General features: G+C 38.7%; 1 protein-coding gene and 1 long non-coding RNA gene across 2 annotated transcripts in view; one reads left to right on the top strand and one right to left on the bottom strand.

The window, feature by feature from the left end:
• THSD7A (thrombospondin type 1 domain containing 7A) overlaps window positions 1-22,460 on the bottom strand; it is a 451,027-nt gene that overhangs the window by 85,829 nt on the left and 342,738 nt on the right. Inside the window, exons 8-9 of the mRNA XM_070059784.1 lie at window positions 20,136-20,370; window positions 15,491-15,606 (exon numbers count right to left, since the gene is read on the bottom strand). Coding sequence (XP_069915885.1) covers window positions 15,491-15,606; window positions 20,136-20,370 — 351 coding nt within the window. The remainder of the gene's footprint in view (window positions 1-15,490; window positions 15,607-20,135; window positions 20,371-22,460) is intronic.
• Window positions 17,783-19,180, top strand: LOC103349459 (uncharacterized). The gene is made up of 3 exons (XR_011383184.1): window positions 17,783-17,905; window positions 18,647-18,734; window positions 19,078-19,180. It is a non-coding gene; the product is annotated as an uncharacterized lncRNA (long non-coding RNA).

The following is a 22,460-nucleotide window of genomic DNA, read 5'->3' as shown; positions in this document are numbered from 1 at the left end:
AGGGGATGGAAGATCTTTCTCTCTCTCCCTCTCCCTTCTCTTTCTCTGTATCTTTGGCCTTTCAAATAAATAAATAAATATTTTTTAAACTTTTATTAAATAAATGTGAATGTACAAAGTACAATTTTTGGATTATAGCGGCTCCCCCCCCCATTAACACCTTCCCACCTCCCACTCCTTTTCCCATCCTGTTCTTCATCAAGATTCATTTTCAATTATCTTTATATACAGAAGATCAACTTGGCATATACTAAGTAAAGATTTCAACAGTTTGCACCCACACAGATACACAAAGTATAAAGTACTGTTTGAGTACTAGTTTTACTGTTAATTCGCATAGTACAACATATTAAAGACAGAGATCCTACATGGGGAGTTAAGTGCACAGTGACTCCTGTTGTTGATTTAACAATTGACACTCTTATTTATGATGTCAGTAATCACCCAAGGCTCTTGTCATGAGCTTCCAAGGCTATGGAAGCCTCTTGAGTTCACCAACTCCGATCTTACTTAGATGAGGCCATATTCAAAGTGGAAGTTCTCTCCTCCCTTCAGAGAAAGGTACCTCCTTTTTTGATGGCCCTGTTCTTTCTGCTGGGATCTCACTCAGAGATCTTTAATTTAGGTCATTTTATTTTTTGCCACGGTGTCTTGGCTTTCCATGCCTGAAACACTCTCATGGGCTTTTTAGCCAGATCCGAAATCTTTAAGGGCTGATTCTGAGGCCAGAGTGCTATTTAGGACATCTGCCATTCTATGAGTCTGCTGTGTATCCCACTTCCCATGTTGATCATTCTTTCCTTTTTAATTCTATCAGTTAGTATTAGCAGACACTAGTATTGTTTATGTGATCCTTTTGACTCTTCATCTTATCATTATGATAAATTATGAACTGAAACTGATCACTTTGACTAGTGAGATGGCATTGGTTACCAAGTTTGTGCAATGAGGATTAATTTTAAAAACCTATAATTTTTAAAAAAATTGGAAATAACAAGTTTGAGAAAAATAAGAGTCTGCCTGGAGTGTTTCCACTCAAAATACGCACTTAGAATATTTATCCAGAAATTAGTTACATGATGAAGGAGCACAGAGAATCAGAAAGTACATACTCTCTCATGCAGTTACAGCATTTTTCAGATATGTTAACACATTTAAGATAAATTTCATCAGAGAAATTATTTAATAGAAGGAGTTAAAGTGCAGGTGGAACTGATTTGTTCATCTGAAAGTGGGATGGAAGTAAGTTGGAGTGATACAGTGATAGGAAATTGAAAGGGAAATGTTTCATACACAAAGCAAAATGCAAAAGTAGTTTTCTGATTTTTGAGGTAATTCATATATACTGTTGATTCAGGGCATGAGATGGAGGCCTCTATAATGTTTCTTCTATCATTCAAGGTAATAAATGCAAACAGAATTTGGGAAATAAAATATACTGTTTTACTATAAGTATTTTTTAAGATTAGAGTTACAAATAATTCATATGTACAAATTATTCTTACTTTAAATATTAGTGAAAATTTAAGAAAATTGCCAAAAAGTTAACAAGTGCACTGGTTTGAGTACTAAACTACATTCTACTCAATATTGATCATTATCAGCAGTGATTTTCCAAAGAGGATGGCATATTCTTTCAAATAACTCTTTTTGTTCTTTCTGGAATCCTAAGTTATTCCATTTTCTGCAATACTATACTATAAATTTACCTCTTTGAAGTGATTTTTTAGAAAGGAAGGCAGCTCCCTATTTTAATGAGCTTAAAACTCTTTTAAAATTTAGACTGTAGCTGAAGGATTAAATTAAAAAGAAACACTCCATCTCCAAATTAATTTTCTGTTGCTATAACCTCTCCTGGAATATTCAACTTTCTTATGCATTTTTAAATTGTGTGTGGAAGTCAGTGTAATTTCAGTGATGCTTGCATTATTCCCACTTCCTACCAAACAATAAAAAAAATTAACCTCCTGCCCTTACTTTATTTTCCTCGGAACAAAAGGCTAGCTTTCTACAATACCACTGTCTCCTTATTCTCGGTTACTGCAGTCTACAGGCAAAACAGAAAAGTGTTCAATGGCAGCACAAAAAACATCTAGGCACTGCTATCTAACAATAGCCCCTTCTATCACCCTCCAGTTTTTATTTCCTCACTATACAATAATAGCTTTTTTTTTTTATGAAGAGTTATTTATTTGAAAAGCAGAGTTAGTTACAGGGAGATCTTCCATCTGTTGGTTTACTCTCCAAATGGCTGTAATGGTCAGGGCTGAGCCAGGCAAAAGCCAGGAGTTTCTTCCAGGTCTCCCATGGGGGTGCAGGGTCCCAAGGACTTGGGCCGTCTTCCATCGCTTTCCCAGGCACATTAGCAGGGAGCTAGATGAGAAGTGGACATTAGCAGGGAGCTAGATGAGAAGCCAGGACTTGAACCAGTGCCCATATGGGATGCCAGAGATGCAGAAGGTAGCCCAACCCGCTGTGCCACAGTGTTGGCCCCAATAATAGTTTTTTTTTTTTTTTTTAAATGCTGAGTGCTGAGGTTTAGGGTTTCCAGAGGACTCAATATAGAGGTGTGAAATACAACAAGCAGGACTGAGCTGTTCCTGGTAAGGTGACCTGTGCTAGGCCAAACATAGCCCCATCTCTCCAAGAGCCTCATGCTTGGTAGAGTGCATTTCTGAGCTGGCATCATCACCACCATTCTGGGAGCCCTGGGAGAAGCAGTTGTCTGCCAGTGACAGCACACACTTTGACTTAGGGCAGCAACCTACCTTCCAAGAGACCAATCCACCTAAATCTATTATTCCTCACATACCTGTCACTCGCTACAGAAATCAGTCCTTCCCCATCCCCTTACCCTCATACTTCCAGCATCATTTGCATCCACAGGACTATGAAGATGAATTTTGTCATTCCTCTCCATCTTCTATCCCTTCTGCCACCAAGGCCATATTAACACATGGTCTCTCTTATTCAATCTTTTTGGAAAATTTGCATCACATTATCTGCCAGTAGATACTGGCTCCATTTGTTTATTTCCAAGTTTCTCCTCTTCATTCTACCTTAAAAAACCTCCAGCTTCTCTAACCTTCTGTCGTCAACTTTACCATCAAAACCCTTGTGGTCATCATCTAGAAACATTTATTAATTAGTGACTTCCGAATACCACCCAGTATAATGCTTTCTCTGCCAACCCCTTCCATCATTTTGCTAGGCTTAATAGCCATATGGTTGTTCTATTCAAGGCCCTGGGCTTTGAATTATTGTACTGCTCCTATCCAATAAATGTTCCTTGTATCTTCTATCAAATAGTCTTCTGTTCATCCCTTGATGTTATAATCATCAGTAACTCTTATGCTCTCATCATCAACATCTTACCTTCTGAACTTCCTCCTAACCCTTCAGTTCATCGGCTTCACTTCTCATCTTACTAAAAGTTGTCAACCACAGTTAGGACTGCCCTGTGATTTCCCTGCCACATTTTCACTATCCTCTTCATGACCTCACATCCCTCACAATCCAAGTCAGATTACCTACTCATTATTATAAGCAGTCCCTCGCAAATGCCCTTGGGTCTTTAACCCTCTGTTTCCTGTACTCCCCTGGAAAAACAACAACCCTAATCAAAACCAATTATTTTCCTACACTTGTCCAGCACTCAGTAAGCTGAACATGACAGGTGAAACAGTAACAACTGTGTTGAGCAATCTCTTTAAATGCATGACTAAATGTGCATTCAATATTGTCTTTAATTTTACTATGTAATAGAAGCTTGCCAACTTATGCACTCTACAAAATGGCATCATATCTTCTCTTTCTATAAACTCCCTGTCACCACCTCCTGATTTCACACTCAGTGGTTAATCTTCCCTTATATTTGTTGCAAGTCTTCTGAGAGCAGGGGCATTGATTTCCTTATTTACTGCTAATTCTTTATATTTAGAATGACGGTTGACACAAGGCAGTCACTTGAAAAATTTTTGCAGAATGAAAACAATTATTGCTTAAAATAGTATGTATAATGTTTAATGACAATGAAGAACTTAAAGTTAATACATTTATCAGCAAGTTCCCAATAAGTAATAATTAGCAAGACTTCATGTTTTCTTCATCATTATCTAAATGCTTTTCCTACAGTAATATATAATTAAACTTATCAGAAAGACTACTTTTGATATGCAAGATTAAAACATGTACCTGACACTGCCTATATTTAGGGCACTGTGCATTTCTGATAGGAGCTTATAATCACTGTAGACAACAAATAGTATGTCAATTAGAAAACAGTTCACAAAACACAGAGCCCTTTACCATATATTATCTAATGTAATCCATGAATCAGTTCATAAGCATTATAACCAAGGGATGATGAATTTAAGTACATTCTTTAAGGTCATCTGTTGCTAAGTGGCAGAGGCAGGTTTCAAATCAGATTCAACATTGACTAATTCCATTACATCATGAAGCTCTTTCCTATGCCCAAAAACTAAATATTGATTTCTGCTTTATATCAGAGTAAGTCTGGTTTATTTTTCTTTTATTTATTTATTTATTTATTTTTATTTTTTTAACTTTTATTTAATGAATATAAATTTCCAAAGTACGATTTATGGATTACAATGGCTTCCCCCCCATACCGTCCCTCCCACCCACAACCCTCCCCTTTCCCACTCCCTCTTCCCTTCCATTCACATCAAGATTCATTTTCGATTATCTTAATATACAGAAGATCAGCTTAGTATACCTTAAGTAAGGATTTCAACAGTTTGCTCCCACACAGAAACATAAAGTGAAAAATAATAGATGATTTTTTTTAAATGATGATGAAATCAGAGCAGACCTATTGTCATGTTTAATCCCAGTGAGAGTCAAGTTGGGAGTTGATAATTTCTTTTTTTTTTTTTTTACAGAGGATCAGTTTAGTATGCATTAAGTAAAGATTTCAACAGTTTGCACCCCCATAGAAACACAAAGTGAAATATACTGTTTGAGTACTCGTTATAGCATTAAATCTCAATGCACAGCACATTAAGGACAGAGATCCTACATGAGGAGTAAGTGCACAGTGACTCCTGTTGTTGACTTTACCAATTGACACTCCTGTCTATGGCATCAGTAATCTCCCTATGCTCCAGTCATGAGTTTCCAAGGCTATGGAAGCCCTCTGAGTTTTCCGATTCTTATCTTGTTTAGACAAGGTCATAGTCAAAGTGGAGGTTCTCTCCTCCCTTCAGAGAAAGGTACCTCCTTCTTTGAAGACCTGTTCTTTCCACTGGGATCTCACTCGCAGAGATCTTTTGCCAGAGTGTCTTGGCTTTCCATGCCTGAAATACTCTCATGGGCTTTTCAGCCAGATCCGAATGCCTTTAGGGCTGATTCTACTCAGCAGACTCATAGAATGGCAGATGTCCTAAATAGCACTCTGGTTTATTTTTCTATTACTTTTATCCGATCTCTTTTCTAACTTCACATTGCAATTTTCCTACATATACCCATGGGTTAATCTCCCAAAACCACATCTTTCTCATTGGTATCTATATTTTTCCGGATGCTTCTGATCCTCATTTGGAATACTTTTACATGGTTCTTCTTTTAAAAAGATCTCTTTTATCACCTTTTCAATAAGATTTCCCTACTATTTCCTGCCACAATGATTTTTCTTTTCCCTTCCTTACATTTTTTTCTGTTTCATCACTAAATTTTTTTTTTTTTATTTGACAGGCAGAGTTAAGCAGTGAGAGAGAGACAGAGAGAAAGGTCTTCCTTCTGCTGGTTCACTCCCCTAATGGCCGCTAGGGCCGGCGCACTGCATCAATCCGAAGCCAGGAGCCAGGTGCTTCCTCCTGGTCTCTCATGTGGGTGCAGGGCCCAAGCACTTGGGCCATCCTCCACTGCCTTCCTGGGCCACAGCAGAGAGCTGGACTGGAAGAGGAGCAACCGGGACAGATTCCGGTGCCCCAACCAGGACTAGAACCCGGAGTACCGGCACCGCAGGCAGAGGATTAACCTAGTCATCACTAAATCTTGTACTGAATCATAGAAGTCTTATATTGCTTGGTCTGTAGAGAAAGGTGATATACTTCAACCAATGTCAAAAACTTCCTTGATGTTAGGAAGTATGTTTTCCCTAAAGACCAGCAGTGTGGAAGCTCACTCAGAATCCATAAGTAAGTAATCCAATAAGTATGTATGCATATATGCACAGATGAGTACTAATACAGTTAACACGTACATAAGATCCATAATCTATTATCTTACCTATCGGCTAAAAAGCTTTTTTAAATAGCACTATGGTGAGTTGCAGCATTTGACATACTTTTAAAAATTTTATAAATGATCAAGCAGAATAACAAATAACTTTCTCCTTGATGTAAATATCACTAACTTTAAAAATCACTTGATTTTTAAAATTATAATCTTTTGTGAATGATATAGTACTTTAATTTTACTTTCCTTTTCAGACATGCATAGTGGATAACAAGATCACAGACATTTTTAAGGAGTTACAGAGGAAAACTCAAAGGCTATTAAAATAGTTTCTAATTTCTGGGCACATTCCAAATTATTTTCAAATAGAAATCTAAAGAAATGAGAAAAATTTAGCCGATTTCTAATTCTTATGAGTGACAATCTTAGAATCAATGTAATGTTGTCAAAATTTTATTTTCTTGAAATATTTTAGACCAAGTTAACTTTGTTTTTGACATATAAAGATTCTATATATTAATGGGGTTCCATGTAATATTTCAATACATGTATATGTTATATGATATTCAAATCAGGGTAAGCATATCTATCGCCTCAAACATTTACCATTTCTTGATGCTGAACAATTCAAAATCCTTTCTGATAGCTTTTTTTTTTAAATATAGTATTTTTTTAAATATACAAAAAATATATATATTTTAAATATATATATTTTAAATATACAAAAAAAGTATATTTTTTTAAATATACAAATTTCTATAGTCACCTTGCTGTGCAACAGAATACCAGAACTTGTATCTCTTATCTCATTAATCTAATGACAACTTAGTATCTGGTAACCAATCTTTTTTATTTTATTTTATTTATTTTTTTGACAGGCAGAGTGGACAGTGAGAGAGAGACACACAGAGAAAGGTCTTCCTTTGCCGTTGGTTCACCCTCCAATGGCCACCGCGGCCAGCGCACCATGTGGATCTGATGGCAGGAGCCAGGTACTTATCCTGGTCTCCCATGGGGTGCAGGGCCCAAGCACTTGGGCCATCCTCCACTGCACTCCCGGGCCACAGCAGAGAGCTGGCCTGGAAGAGGGGCAACCGGGACAGAATCCGGCGCCCTGACCGGGACTAGAACCCGGTGTGCCGGCGCCGCAAGGCGGAGGATTAGCCTAGTGAGCCGCGGCGCCGGCCGGTAACTGAAGAAAAGTGACTCCATTTTTAAACAATAAAAAAAGCAGCCTCTGTTTCCCATAGCAGACCCAGGTCCTTGTAAAAGCAGGCATTCAGGCATTCTGGAGATATCAAAGCTTAGCAGGGACAGCTAGCTCGGTAGACCAAGGACAGCACAGTAGAGATTGCTGAACAAAGTAACTCCCTGTGCCCAGAGCTCCCACGCTGTAAGCCCCCGCTGTAACTCCCTGTACCCAAAGCTTCCATGCTGTATGTAACTCTTTTTTCCTGCTGATGTAGCCCTTTTTTTCCTTTAAAAACTCTCCCAAACAAAGACTGGGGCCTCACTCCTTCCTCTGCTGTGCCGGTTGGTTGGATGGGGTCCCTGTCATGGCTTGTACTCACGAATAAACCTTGCTTTTGCAGTTCGGTGTGATCCACTCTCTGGGGGTCTCTGCAGGGATCTAACAATCTGGGCACAAAATACTTTTTGGTGCCCAACATATTCAATTTTTTTTTTTTTGACAGGCAGAGTGGACAGTGAGAGAGAGAGAGAGAGAGAGAAAGGTCCTCCTTTTGCCGTTGGTTCACCCTCCAATGGCCGCCGTGGCCGGCACACTGCGCTGATCCGATGGCAGGAGCCAGGTGCTTCTCCTGGTCTCCCATGGGGTGCAGGGCCCAAGCCCTTGGGCCATCCTCCACTGCACTCCCGGGCCACAGCAGAGAGCTGGCCTGGAAGAGGGGCAACCAGGACAGAATCCGGCACCCCGACCGGGACTAGAACCCGGTGTGCCGGCGCCGCAAGGCAGAGGATTAGCCTAGTGAGCCACGGTGCTGGCCATCAATCTTCATACTTCTCTCCTCATCCTTACTTTCCCCAACCTCTGGTAACCAGTTCTACTCTCAACTTTTATGAGATCAACTATTTGAGATTCCACATGAGTGAGATCATGTGGTATTTGACTTTCTGTGCCTGTGTTATTTAACATAATAACCTCCAGTTCCATCCTGTTGTTGTAAATGACAGGACTTCATTTTATGGGTGTGTAGTTTTCCTTTGAGTACAGATAAAAAAACTTCAAAAAGTTTATGGAAAATGGAATAAAAAATTTTTGGTGCAAAAAATTGGATATAACCCTGCAGTGGGGTTGCTCACTGATCTGAGAGTTCCATCTTTACTTTTCTGAAGAAGCTGCATATTATTTTCCATCATGGATATATTAATTTATATTCTCATCAGTAATATGTATATTATCAAAAATTACACATAGGTTAACAAATTATCGAACCAAAAGAGATGTCTTTTAATTCCATTTTTCCATGAAATGTTTGAAGCTGCCTTGTATTTCTATATTTAGGGGATCCAATAAAGAATGTATATATATTTAAATTGTTATTTTCTCTTACTGAATTGAATCCATTATCATTGTGAGGGTTTAGGTAATAGTTTGGATATCTAAAAAGCACATTTTTTTAATTTTTTTAACTTTTATTTAATAAATATAAATTTCCAAAGTACAACTTTTGGATTATAGTGGCTTTTCCCCCCATTACCTCCTTCCCACCTGCAACCTTCCCATCTCCCACTCCTTCTCCCATCCTGTTCTTCATCAAGATTCATTTTCAATTATCTTTATATACAGAAGATCAACTTAGTATATATTAAGGAAAGATTTCAACAGTTTGCACCCACACAGATACACAAAGTATAAAGTACTGTTTGAGTACTAGTTTTACTGTTAATTCGCATAGTACAACACATTAAGGACAGAGATCCTACCTGGGGAGTAAGTGCACAGTGACTCTCATTGTTGATTTAACAATTGACACTCTTATTTATGATGTCAGTAATCACCTGAGGCATTTATCAAGAGCTTCCATGGCTATGGAAGCCTCTTGAGTTCACCAATTCCTATCTTATTTAGACAAGGCCATAATCAAAGTGGAAGTTCACTCCTCCCTTCAGAGAAAGGTACCTCCTTCTTTGATGGCCCGTTCTTGTTTTAAGGCCTAGATTCTGGGGCCGGTGCTGTGGTACAGCGTCCATATGGGTGCCAGTTCAAGACCCAGCTGCTCCAATCCAGCTCTCTGCTATGGTCTGGAAAAGCTAAATCTTTAAAAAACAAAGAACTAGATTCTAAGATTCTAATGTTAATGGACTAAGGATTGAACTATTTTTTACTAATGAAAGGAACTGTTTTTATTGCCAATATGAAATGTTTCAGACCCTCAGAAATTTAAGTTTCTAAAATGTAACCAAAGCTTAATTTCACGAATAAACGATCACTTGCATCTAATAGATCCACTTTGTCCAGTTTAAGGAGAAAAATTACTACATATTTCTCTCATTACATAATATAGCATGGGTATCAGAGAGAGTTTCTTGGAGATCCAGTAAACAAAGCTTGGATCTATGGAACTAAGTGAATCACAGCTAGGAATGAATAACTACCAACAAAAAGACTACTTCAGTGGAACTTCCACTGCAGTTTCCACATGCCACTCAAACTTTAAGGATTGAACTTAATCCAAATATAGTGCCTGAGAGTGGAGCCTGGGATAGTGTTTAGATTGTATAAAATTGCTGGCATGGAGCTCTATGATTGAATCATGGTGGCTTTATAAGGAGAGACTGCAAGAAAGTCTGCATGCTTCCTATCTCTGCTCCTGGATTTCAATGTAATTATCCCTCCACCATCCTCCAACCTCGCCAGATGTCTAAACCAATGGGTGATCCCCCAAAATTATAAACTGATATACTTCTATTATCCTAAGTAGCTTCTCTCAGGTTTTTTAGTTGTAATAATGACAAACTGACTAGAGCATTCTTAATCTGTGTATATAATCACTTTTTAAAAAATATTTATTTATTTGAAAATCAAAGTTAGAGAGAGAGAGAAAGAAAGAGAGAGAGAAATCTTCCATTTACTGATTCATTCCCCAAATGGCCACAATGACTGGGTCTGGGCCAAGCCAAAGCCAGGAGCCAGGAACTTCATCCAGGTCTTCCACGTGGATGGCAGGAGCACAGGGACTTGGGTCATCTTCTGCTGCTTTCTCAAGCACATTGCAGGGAGCCATATTGGAAGTGGAGAAGCTGGGACTCAAACTGGCACCCATAGAGGATGACAGTGCTGCAAGTAGTGGCTTAACCCTCTGTGACACAGCACTTGCCCCTATACAATTACTCTTACAGGTGAATTTTATAACTTCTGGTATTTTTTTCTTACTCAATAGTGGCTCTTTATTTTAATTGGATGAATGCCTTTAGCATTTATTGTAGGCTAGATCTGGTGTTGAAAAATTCTCTCAGCTTTTGTTTGATGACATCTTTACCTCTCTTTCATGTCCATCAGTTTTGTTGGGTATGCTATTGATTTAATTATTTTACAAAATTTAAAGGCAGAGATAGATACATGTAGACATACCTAGAAAGACAGAGATTTTCTCTTACTTGTTCATTCCTTAAATGCCACAGCAGCTGGGGCTGAGCCAAGCTCAAGTCTTGAGCCAGGAATTCAATCTGGGTCTTCAAATGGGTAGCAGGGACCCAAGTACTTGAGTCATCACCTACTGTTTCCCTGGTTGTGCATTAGCAGGAAGATGGAATCAGCAACAAAGAACTTGAACTGAGTCACTCAGATATGTGATGTGGGTATCCCAATTGCATTTTAACTCTTGTGCCAAAGACGTACCCTGGGAATGGATTTCTTGGCAGTTTTTTCCTTAGCACTGTGAAGAGCTCATCCTACTCTCTTCTAACCAATAAAGTTTCTGCTGAGAAATTCACTGTCAGGCAAATTGGAATACTTTCATGCATTATTATTTTCTTTACCATTGCTGCTTGGAGAATTCTGTCTCTGTCTTTTGAGAATTTACAGTGTATCATGTTTGGGGGAAGACTTGGTTGAGTTCAATATCATGTTTAACCTTCCTGAAACTATGTATGTGTGTCCTTGTCTAGGTTTGGAAAGGTTTTGTTAGGACCTCTCTGAATAAGTTCTCTACTCCTTTGGCATTCTCAAGTCTCTTGAGCCCCAGTAGCTCAAATATTTGCTCTTTTAATGTAGTTCAAAGTCTGTATGCTTTATTAACTCTGCATCATTTTTTTTAAATTTATTTGACAGATAGAGTTAGAGAGTGAGAGAAACAGAGAGAAAGGTCTTCCCTCTGCTGGTTCACATCCCAAATGGCCGCTATGGCTGGCGCTGTGCAGATCTGAAGCCAGGAGCCAGGTGCTTCCTCCTGGTCTCCCACGCAGGTGCAGGGGCCCAAGCACTGGGCCATCCTCCACTGCCTTCCCGGGCCACAGCAGAGAGCTGGACTGGAAGAGGAGCAATTGGGACTAGCACCTGGCACTCACATGGGATGCCGGCCCAGCAGGCAGAGGGTTAACCTAGTGAGCCACAGCGCCGGCCCATCTGCATCATCTGTTTTATATTTTCTCTGTGTATTTTTAAATGCCCTGTCTGAACTTACTGATACTTCGTCTAATCTATTCTGTTACTGATGCCATCTATTGTGTTTTTCATTTTCTTTAGTGTACTTCTCAGCTCAAGACTTTCTTTTTGATTGTTAAACTACTACTGTTTCTCTTAAAATTCTCTAAATCAAGCACTGAATTGTCTGAGTTTCCCTGAGTTTTGTTGAATTTCCTTAAAACAGCTGTTTTACATCCTAAGAATTCATATACAGCAATTGCTTTATGATTGATTTCTGTGTCTTATTTTTTTCTGTTAGGTAAGGTCGCAGTTTCTTCAAAGTTACTGATGCTTTTTGGCATATGATGGCCTCTCCATACTGAATGATTAGCTATTTACTTCAGTCTTATATTAAATGGATTTTTTTTTTTTTGCCTGTCTTTCAATTCTAAGCTATGTTGCAAGACCAGGTTGGTGCATTGTTACTTTTTCTGCAATAGAGGGAGCCTCAAACTCAAGTGTGTCCCAAATTCACAGCTAGTGTGTTGGGAATGTGCCTAAAAAGGGTGGTCCATCTTCACAAGCTACCACCTTGTGTTGAGAAGAGTCCAGAGGCATGAAACAGCATCACTCGCGTTAACCAGGCACTGCAGATTCTGCCTGGGTATTGGCCTCACTGTGGAGGGACATGGGATGTACCTCCCTCTTCTTCCCCCAAGTAGACAATACTCTTTCTGGATTTGACTTCCTACTGCTGCAGGAGGGATGGGGTAGGCAGTAACATGGCCACGAAGGCCACAATGCAGGGTTGTCCTACAGCCTCAGACTGCTTAGATCAGTGCAATACAGGAACATTACAAAAATGACACTGCTGTGGTTTATTTATGACCTGACACAGTTGCAGCCAGCTAGATGTGATGTTGGCTGGAAAACAAGTTAGACCCACTGGGGAGACATGCACGATTGGCACAAGATAGGGTTCAGAGTTTCCATTAGCAGGAATTGGCTTAGGGGCAGGGGCTGTGTGGTTGTGCCTGGATCCATGCCTAAGATGTGGAATTCATTCCTTCTCCCTCCCTCAAGTGCGAGGTGTTTCCCTGCCGTATTGCTTGGTGCAGGATACCTGAAATTTGCCTTCTTCAATGCATCTTTTCTTATTATGCTAACAGTGCTGTCATTTGTCATCTGGTTTCCCTAACTCTTGTGAAGATGGTTTCATGTATGAAAAGCTGTTCAAATTGAAGTTTCTGTGGGGAGATTGCTGATGGGTGGTCTTACTCTAAACTATCTTGCTATGTTCCCTCTTCCCCATTTTCAAATTAAAATACTTTATACAAGTGAACATCTGACATAAGGAAAAGAAAATTACTTTTCCTCCTTTCAAAGATTTCACTTAGGAGCTAGCATTGTGGTACAGTGGGGTAAGCCACTGTTTTTTTTTGTTGTTGTTGTTGTTGTTGTTTTGGTTTTTTTTTTTTTTTTTTCTTTTGACAGGCAGAGTTAGGCAGTGAGAGAGAGAGACAGAGAAAAAGGTCTTCCTTCCCTTGGTTCACCCCCTAAATGGCTGCTACGGCTGCCGCGCTGCACCGATCCGAAGCCAGGAGCCAGGTGCCTCCTGCTGGTCTCCCACGCAATTGCTTTTGATGCCAGCATCCCATATGAGCACTGATTCAATTCCAGGCTGCTCAGCTTCTGATCCAGCTCCCTGCTAACATGCCAGAGAAAGCAGCAGAAGATGGCACAAGTGCTTAAGCTCCTGAAGCCATATGGCAGATTGAGACAGAGTTCCAGGCTCTTGCCTTAGGCCTGGCCCAGCCCAGCCATTGTGGTAATTTGAGGAATGAACCATCAGATTGAAGTGTGCCGCCCTCTCTTCCTCTCTCCTCTCTGTAACTCTGCTTTTCAAAACAAAAATCTTCAAAAAATTTTTTCATTTAAAATTTCCATTAATTAATCATTTCATTGTGAACATTTTATATGTTTTAGATTTAGTAAATGATCTTATTGTACGCTAATATAAAACATCTACTATAAAACATCAAGAATAATATTTGTATTTACATTAATTCCATGTAATACATAAGTTATTTCAGTGAAGTGATAAATAACCAATAATTATCACAGTACAGTTAACCTATAAGGAAGTACGACTCTATTATTGATTGTGATGAAGCCAAGAGATATCATATATTAAGAAGATAAATGAGTAAGTGAAGAACATATGGAGAAAGTCAGACAATTACATTTTTTGAATAAGTTTATGACTTTAGCACTTTTAAAGTTAATGATTATGGCTCCGTTTTCCTGCTCAAAACTATCTAAATGTTTTAAATGACTTTTAAAGTAAGAATTTCCTATTCTTGCCCTGCTAAGAGTTTAGTTATACTTGATATTTTAAAGGTATGCAACAGATAAGCATCAAAAAGAACCTAAGTTTAACTATGTAAAGTGAAGACAACACTGTAAAAACATTCCATTTTAAATTTATAGCGTCTAAAGGATTTAAATAATTTTTTGGCAATTTAAAATAGTTGTTTGTTAAACTAGAAGTTGATCCTTAACTGAATCTCTCTAGTGAAAGTCCAGAGGTATAAATAAAATAAAAGCATAAAGATGATTTAGGAAATAGTATCTTTTGGTTGGAAGAGTGTAACAAAAGAAGAGACAGTGCCATTTGTGACACTGAAAAAATTCACTCAGGTACTAGATAAGTCACTTGGAAGATGTTGGTATCTTTCTCTGCAGCACAGAGAAAAGCACTTGCTGTGGAGCTAAGGGGAGAACTATCAAGGTATCTGCATGATATTAAAGAGTCTGTAAGGAATAAACCAAACCAAACACGCCACAATGTGCACCTTAGCAAGGTCTTGTGGCACTACTGAGCGTTGGCAGAGAAACAATTTGCCAGTTCCCTCTTTCTCTTGTTCTGTCCCTGGGGTTGCACAATCGGATCTGTGGTGAATGTGATCCAGTGCTGTTTGTTGCCATTAAGTAGGTTTGAAGCACTGTGCACTGACAAATTCACGCTGTATTCCCTGTAAAATATCTACGACTACAATGCATTCTTACAGAAACCGTGTGAAAGCTAACATTATTCACATACAAAGAAAGCCTAAAATATTTTTCATTTTGATCCATATTACAAAATTTCAGGGACGGCGCCATGGCTCACTAGGCTAACCTTCCGCCTTGCGGCGCCGGCACACCAGGTGCTAGTCCCGGTCGGGGCGCCGGATTCTGTCCCGGTTGCCCCTCTTCCAGGCCAGCCCTCTGCTGTGGCCAGGGAGTGCAGTGGAGGATGGCCCAAGGGCTTGGGTCCTGCACCCCATGGGAGACCAGGAGAAGCACCTGGCTCCTGCCTTCGGATCAGCGCGGTGCGCCGGCCACGGCAGCCATTGGAGGGTGAACCAACGGCAAAGGAAGACCTTTCTCTCTCTCTCTCTCTCACTGTCCACTCTGCCTGTCAAAAAAAAAAAAAAAAAAAAAAAAGCAAGCCAGTTTTTAGCCAAAAATCCCCTCATTAGTCTGCTACTCTGAAGCTGTGATTTCTTTGGAGAGAAAACAAAATTGGTTTGGCATTCAGACCACGCAGGATTCCACAGCCTCGAAGAAGAATCACAAACACTGCCCAGCCAGAACTCGGGTGCCGGAGCGTGTGGGCTGGCTGGTGGACAGCCTGTGGACCTCTGCGGCCCTTACCTTCCGCACATGAGGAGGGGCACGAGGTCCAGTCACTGAACGCAGTCACAACACAGTCCTTCCTACACGGAAGCAGACATGGCCTCACCGTCTCTGGTCGAAGGCTTTCAGGGCACCTAGGAAAGCAAAGGGAAATTAGGAGACCTCTGTGCTAAGCCGGAAAACCAGATGGTTTAATTCCTCCTGGATATTTTTTGCTAAAACTGAAAATCTGTGTTACTGAACTTCAGGAACTTTTCCGCTTTGATAAAACCCATGCAACTAATAAATTCTTTCAAACTAGGCCTCAATAAAACCTCTTAAGACAAGATACATAGATTTAATAATTGTAACTTTATGATTTCTAGAACAAGATATAAACAAATATTTTTATGAAACAAAGTTTATTCTCTTGTAATAATCCCTCTATTAATTTGTATTTTCTAATATACTAAAAACTCAATTCTATTTCTTTGTACAACTAGATAGGTTTTTTTGCCTCTTAGATGTTTCTACACTTTATTTTTACAAATTATATGTAGTATAAAATAAATTTAAATGGAATATATATTTTATCTAGCATATCCTTCAAATCAAGTATATTATTAACAACACTACTGTTCATTAAAAAATACACTCAGATAAATGATCATGATATGTAGTTTTTGCTTCATTCCTATTCTTGGTTTTCTTGGTACTCTTAATTTGTGTTCCATTTTGCTCTGATTTTACATTATGAGGTTTAAAATATCTTTTGGGGCAGGCATTAATCCAAACGGTTAAGATGCCAGTATTCCACATTGTAGTGCCTTGTTCAATACCTGGCTCTGGTTCCTGACTCCAGCTTTTTACCAATGCAGACTGTAGGGACCATGGAAACAGCTCAAGTAATTGGGTTACTGCCACCTTTGTGAGACACCCAGTTTGAGTTCCTGGTTCTTGGCTTTGGCTGAGCTTTGGCCACTGGTAGCATCTGAGAAGTGAGCCAGCAAATAGGAGCTCTCTCTCTCTCTCCCTCCATCTCTCAAATAAGTTTAAAGTGTCTTTTATACTTTTATGAATTATAGTACACTTTTGGAACAAAAAGTGAATAAAATAAGAATGGTCAATACTGGTTTAAAGAAAAGTAAAATATTCTGTGCTTAAGACTAATTATAGTGAAGTTAATGGAATTATTCTTTTTTAAAATAGGATGCTTATTGGGAACAGAAGAAAAAGAATGACAAAGCACTGAAATATCTTACCTTAAAAAAAAAAAAAAAAGGTTCTCATGTCCTAAAAGAACAGGGAGCTGATGTATAGGTTTGAAATATTTTTTTTCTCATTTTAAGTGATTCCCACATTTCTCAATTTTTCTCTACATTTTCATGATCTGGTTCTACTATCGTTAGTAGTCAAATGTTCATGAGTTTAAAACTAGAATTATACTAAGAAAAGAAAGCATATCCAAATTCACATAATTAAAATCACTTTTTCTGATTCCTAAGTAATTTTCCTTTGAGGTTATATAAATCTCTACCAAGTAATAATCCAAACAACCAGTGTAACTCTTGTTAAAATAAATTGGCAAATCAGTGGGAAGTAGGATTTCAAAATACTTTACATGAGAGAAATTACATTTTTTGTAGTCAAGATAAATCATCTTTTATCACAGAAGTTAACCAGGTTTTCAGAACTCAACTATGAATGAAAAAAATCATTAATCTATTTCCCATACTTTCTCTATAGCATTTTGGTGATACTTCATTTTTAATATATCATATTTTTATAATTGTTGATCTTCAAATCTTTCTTCACACATAAATAGTATGATCTGTTTGATTAAATAAATACAGTCTCTTCTCTTTCAGTTTAAAACAATAGGGTCTATTAGGAACTAGATTTTAAATATATGTAGGATTCAATATTTCAAAAAGAAAAATCTCCCTGGTTTATATTGAAAGTAAACTTGGATTTTCCTGTCATGACTATTCAAAGAAATGTAGATGTGAATCATGGAAGTCAATGTATTATCATAATTAAGACATAAATCATTCAAATTACCATTTAAAATGCATTTTCAACCAGCAAATATTTTATGGCAAAGCTTATTTAAAATCCAGGTAATTATTTTGGAACTATGGAATTATTGGTCAGTGATTATTATTGAAATGACCCATTTTCAGTGAGGCAACTTTATAACTTTAACAAGGAGAGAGCCTAACTCAATTGCATGCTCTTCAAATATGAGCCTTGAATAAATCAATGGAATTTACAATGTTATCACTGACAACTTCTAAATACTTGTATTCTGTTTTAGTTTAGGAGCAGCCACAGCAAGATACTTGGTTGACTGTGGAGAACAAAATTACTAACAACAAAGTCATTAAATGAACACACAAAGATAAATTATACAGCCTAGATTACATCCAATAATATGAATTCAGACTTCCTTTGGTGAGACAATTGGTTCGGTCAACATGCTTTTTTTCTGCTTTGTACTGTTTGTATTTAGTGTTTGTGGTTTGAATCAAGGGATTGATTTTCCCCCAAATCTTATTCAAGGTCAAATTAAACAGATGTGATAGGAGTTGAAGTTTGTTACTGGGAGGATAGATATGATCAATAACATTGATTTTACCATTGCACAGTAATCTATTTTATTAAGAGGAGTTTAAAACAAGGTTTCTATTTGCATTTGTGTTTCAAATGCCTGGTACTGGAATGCATTTACTGAATTTAACCTAGCATTTAGGAAGAAGGGCAGTAGCATTTTCTTTCAAATTCATAGTATTTGCTTAATTTTCCAGAATTTTAAGGAGTAAACAAATCCATTTGATTCAGCAAGTTTACTGATGTATTCAGGTCATTGAATAAAGACTGCAAGGGCAAAGTGAATTTTCACTGTATTATTTTAGTGGTCTAACAGGGGGCTTCAGGGTACCTTTCCTGTTGAATGATTTAATGGCATTAATCCAACAGGCTCTTTCACACACAGGCTTGTGCACATTCATATCCATTACTGAACAAAAATGTTGTGTGATGAAAAGGTCAGCAGCAACGCTGGAAAGGTGATTAACTGTTGACCAAGGCTGCAGCGAGCTTAGTGCCAAACAGCACAACCAGCCGTAGCGAGGGCCACAGCAGGCTGGTCCTGCAGCTCCGTAGCCACTCTCTCTCCCTCTGTTCTTGTTTCAGCAATACCCAGAATCTGGAAGGACTCAGGACTTCTGCTCCTGCTCTCACCACCACTGAATGTTAATACACAATGCATGAATTTCCCAAGGTAGACCAATCACAATCTTAGCATACTTTTCATTAAAATAATGTTTTGAGGCTACATATTAAGCACATGCAATAGTCTATCAATTTATTCAGATCTCTTTGGTGTCTATTTTCTAGTATGTTTCCCAATTTCAAGTGATATAAAAACCAACCTCAGAGAAAAATATTCCTTATGCCTGGACTGCTGACCAGATACAAACAACTCATAATGGGATTCTTATTTATCCCCCCTGGAATTCTCCATATATCGGACACATTTTTTTCATTTCAATGGGACTATAAGAAGTACTTCAAATTCTTAGAGAAAATGGAAATTTCTAACATTTATTTATTTCTTTTTGCAGAGAGAAAAGCAAGATTTTTTAAGCCAGAAACCTCCTGCTGAAGCAGCCTAGAGGGGGGTTCCAAGAGAGGCAAACCTGATTTCTAACATTTATTGAATGCTCATATTATCATTTTTTCCATTAAATTATTTCAATAAACTTTGAAAAGTGAGGTCAGAATTTGTGAGGCAGTATGTTTAAGATGACAAATAGCATGCAACCAGTTGGTGAAGAATTTAGAAGCTATAAGGCTATCTTATACTCACACAAAATTGGTTTCCTTTTCATGTTTTCCATGGCTAAGAAGATCTGAACTTCAAGCTATGCAGAGTTTTTTTCTGCCCTCAAAGGAGTATTCTGGGTTCATTTATTAATTTTCTCTAAGAACTGACTAGACCAGGAATGCCATTACTTGTTTTCGTTTCTATTTCTCACAAGGTACATATAATATGCCAACTCTCTGGCTCCTTGTCCTCCCCTCTAGCAGAGTGTGTGTCTTGTTATCATAGTACTTGTAACCACTCTGAGACACTTTTTCTGCTTATCATAATACTTCTATCCCAAGGCTCTCTCTTGGAGGTAAATGGCTTACTCGTTTAGCCACTGAAAGACATAACGAGTTTGACCTTAGTATTTTTGATAAAGTGTTTTCCTGGGGAAGTGAAAGGCAGATTATAGAGGGCTGCTACCCAATTAAGGCAGCTTGGTAGCCTCCATAGCCTATGGGTACAGAGGAGGTCACGGATGACCTACACTGCTAGGACCGCATATGCTGTCAGTATTGATCAGTCAAGCCTACAGCAAGCACTTCTTTAATAAAAGCAGAGAGTGGTACTATAAAACAGGAAGTAGGTACCAGAGAGAAAGATTCTATAGAATTTATGGATCCCAAGTACACGACTCTGAAGCTGTTACAGCTTTATCAGCAGCTGAGATTCAAAACAAACCAATCTTACTGTTGATGACAGATATGACAAGCCTCGGAACACTCTGCCTCATGAAGCCAGCGAAGGCTGAGCCAGTCCTCCGCGTGGCCGACTACAGGATTGAGCGCTGTCATTTTAAAGCCCTTCCCTTACTTTTTGGGTCCCACTTGGCCCACGTTGACTCGCACACAGATGACTTTTCTTGTCTGCATGCCGACAGAGCAAGAGGCCTCCCCATTCCAAGTTGCACTGGTGTTGAAGGACGATACGGAGGTGTCCTCGATGCACTGGCCCCAGGGACCAGTCTGCCAGTGGTACACGGTACAAGGATGCTCGTTACAGCTGCGTATCTCTTGAAGAGCACTGGTGTTTGGACAGCGAATTCCACCTATAAAATGGACACCAGCAGATTAGATATGGTTCCAACGGGCACCTCACCATTCTTTATTCTTTGCAATTAACATGGTTAACAACAATGATAACTGCCATTTTAATTTTGTTTTAGCATATATCGCGTGATTAGCTCACTGCTGGGGATTCAAATTGTACATTATTCTTACTTCAGTTGGCACAGTCTGGCTTAAAATCTAAACTATATAATATGCATGATGTTTGCTTTGAGGTCTACAGAGATCTGACAGAGAAGGGCCTCTGTTCTCCAGAGAAGTGGGAAGATGAGCTAAAAGTGAAGCCCGTGTGATGATGGACTAGGAGAAACCCTGGCATGGAGCCGCAGTGGATGGGAGAAACCACATTGTCCCCTAAGTGGAAAGCCTGAATTCCAGGTTTAAAAATCCTGCTTATTTTAATGTATCAGGCTTCAAGGTGATTAGAAACAGAGGTATTAACATTTAATGATACGTCATGATCTTCCAGGGCATGACCCAGTCTCGGATGCGATGGACTGCACAATGCGCCATCATCTTGTGTCCCCCAAAAAAGAAATGGCTGCAAATTAAACTGTGATACAATGGTTTCTGATCAACTCGAATTTTTATTGTACCCTTATTGCCATAGCTTTTTATTACTTACCCTGTTTTTATATCATTCTTTTGCAGATACCAAAAAGAGGTATTCCTAAATTTCTCTGCCTTCACAGTACAAATCTTTGAGTCATTTTCAAACTTTTACTCCTTAAAGAGTGTGTTTTCTGTACAATATCTCATTGTGATATCAAAGCTTTGGTGATGCAATATTTTTAAAGAGTTCTCCACAGCTGTCTGAAGATATTGATTCTTATCTCCAAGTTTAGATACAGTTATACAGTTGCTTTCTCACTTACCCTAGAAGGTGTCAATGAAAATTTTAAGCAAGCAACCAGAATTTGTCTTCTCTCCTCAAATGTCCCTTAGATGTTTTTGTTTTCTTGTAGAAGGCTTATGGGATTGTTATTTCCACCAGGCATTAACCCCAAATTTACAAATGCAAGCAATGACAACTATGTCCTAACTATTGCTTGACAACAACGGTTTTGAAATGCACTCAATGAAATAACCTTAAGTGCTAAAACAGATGCACCTTAATCAAAGCATATGAGGTGGGAGTTATCATTCTAGAAGTCTCTCATGTGCTCAATCCCATAAGTATTTTGCAAGTGGGACCTCATTTTGTGTTCATAACTGTCCGATGAGTTACAAATTATTATGTGGGAGAAAACAAACGACCTAAATGATGAGACCATGGTAACAAAGCAATGTATGGAGCCCTGTTTCTTCTTTCCTGGCTACTTCTGAAGGCATTTATGAAAATTAAATCTCATACTGTCAAAAACAGGGTATTGGAGGAATGTCTTGGTTACTATACTGACAATTTGATCCACTGGAATTTATGCAGCCTCTGAATATTATATTAGAAACAAAAGAACTGGCTGCTGATGTGGAATGGTGGGAATCCCTAGTATTCATCACATATATCTGAATACAATAGATGTGGGTTGAAGATGATTAGGTGGGTTTTAGATAGTAGGAAGGAAGTTTCAAAAAGTTACAAATACATAAGAACAGGTGATTCAACAGCTAGTGATCCTAACATGGAAGATGACCCAGTACTCCTGAGATGGGGCACAGGTCACAAGGAAAGCCAACGGCCACACCTTGTGCTGATCTTCAGGTGTCACTTCCCTTATGATTAAGGACATCCCTCTAGTCAGCAAATCCATGTGAGAGCTTAACTGCAATTTAGAAATATTTATGCAGTGTTGAACATGGGCTCAACATCAGAATAACCTGCATTAAACAGCGTTTCATTAATGTTCACTGCTTCATGAAGGTGAAAACATCTGTCACAGTTCATCTCCCATCCTCCATCACACAGCTCTGTGACCCTGGCAGCCCCAGCAAAGAAGTTTAGGAACTGAATAGGAATGAATCCTAAAACATACTAATTGGATGGGGGAGAAATAAATGAGCACTCCAGTCACCTGTTCCCCAGGGCACTAGATTTATCCAATTCTAACTCTCAGATAAACACATGCTAACC

The sequence above is a fragment of the Oryctolagus cuniculus genome, chromosome 16 (assembly GCF_964237555.1).
Source record: "Oryctolagus cuniculus chromosome 16, mOryCun1.1, whole genome shotgun sequence".
NCBI lineage: Eukaryota > Metazoa > Chordata > Mammalia > Lagomorpha > Leporidae > Oryctolagus > Oryctolagus cuniculus.
This window is presented reverse-complemented; position numbering and strand designations above follow the sequence as displayed.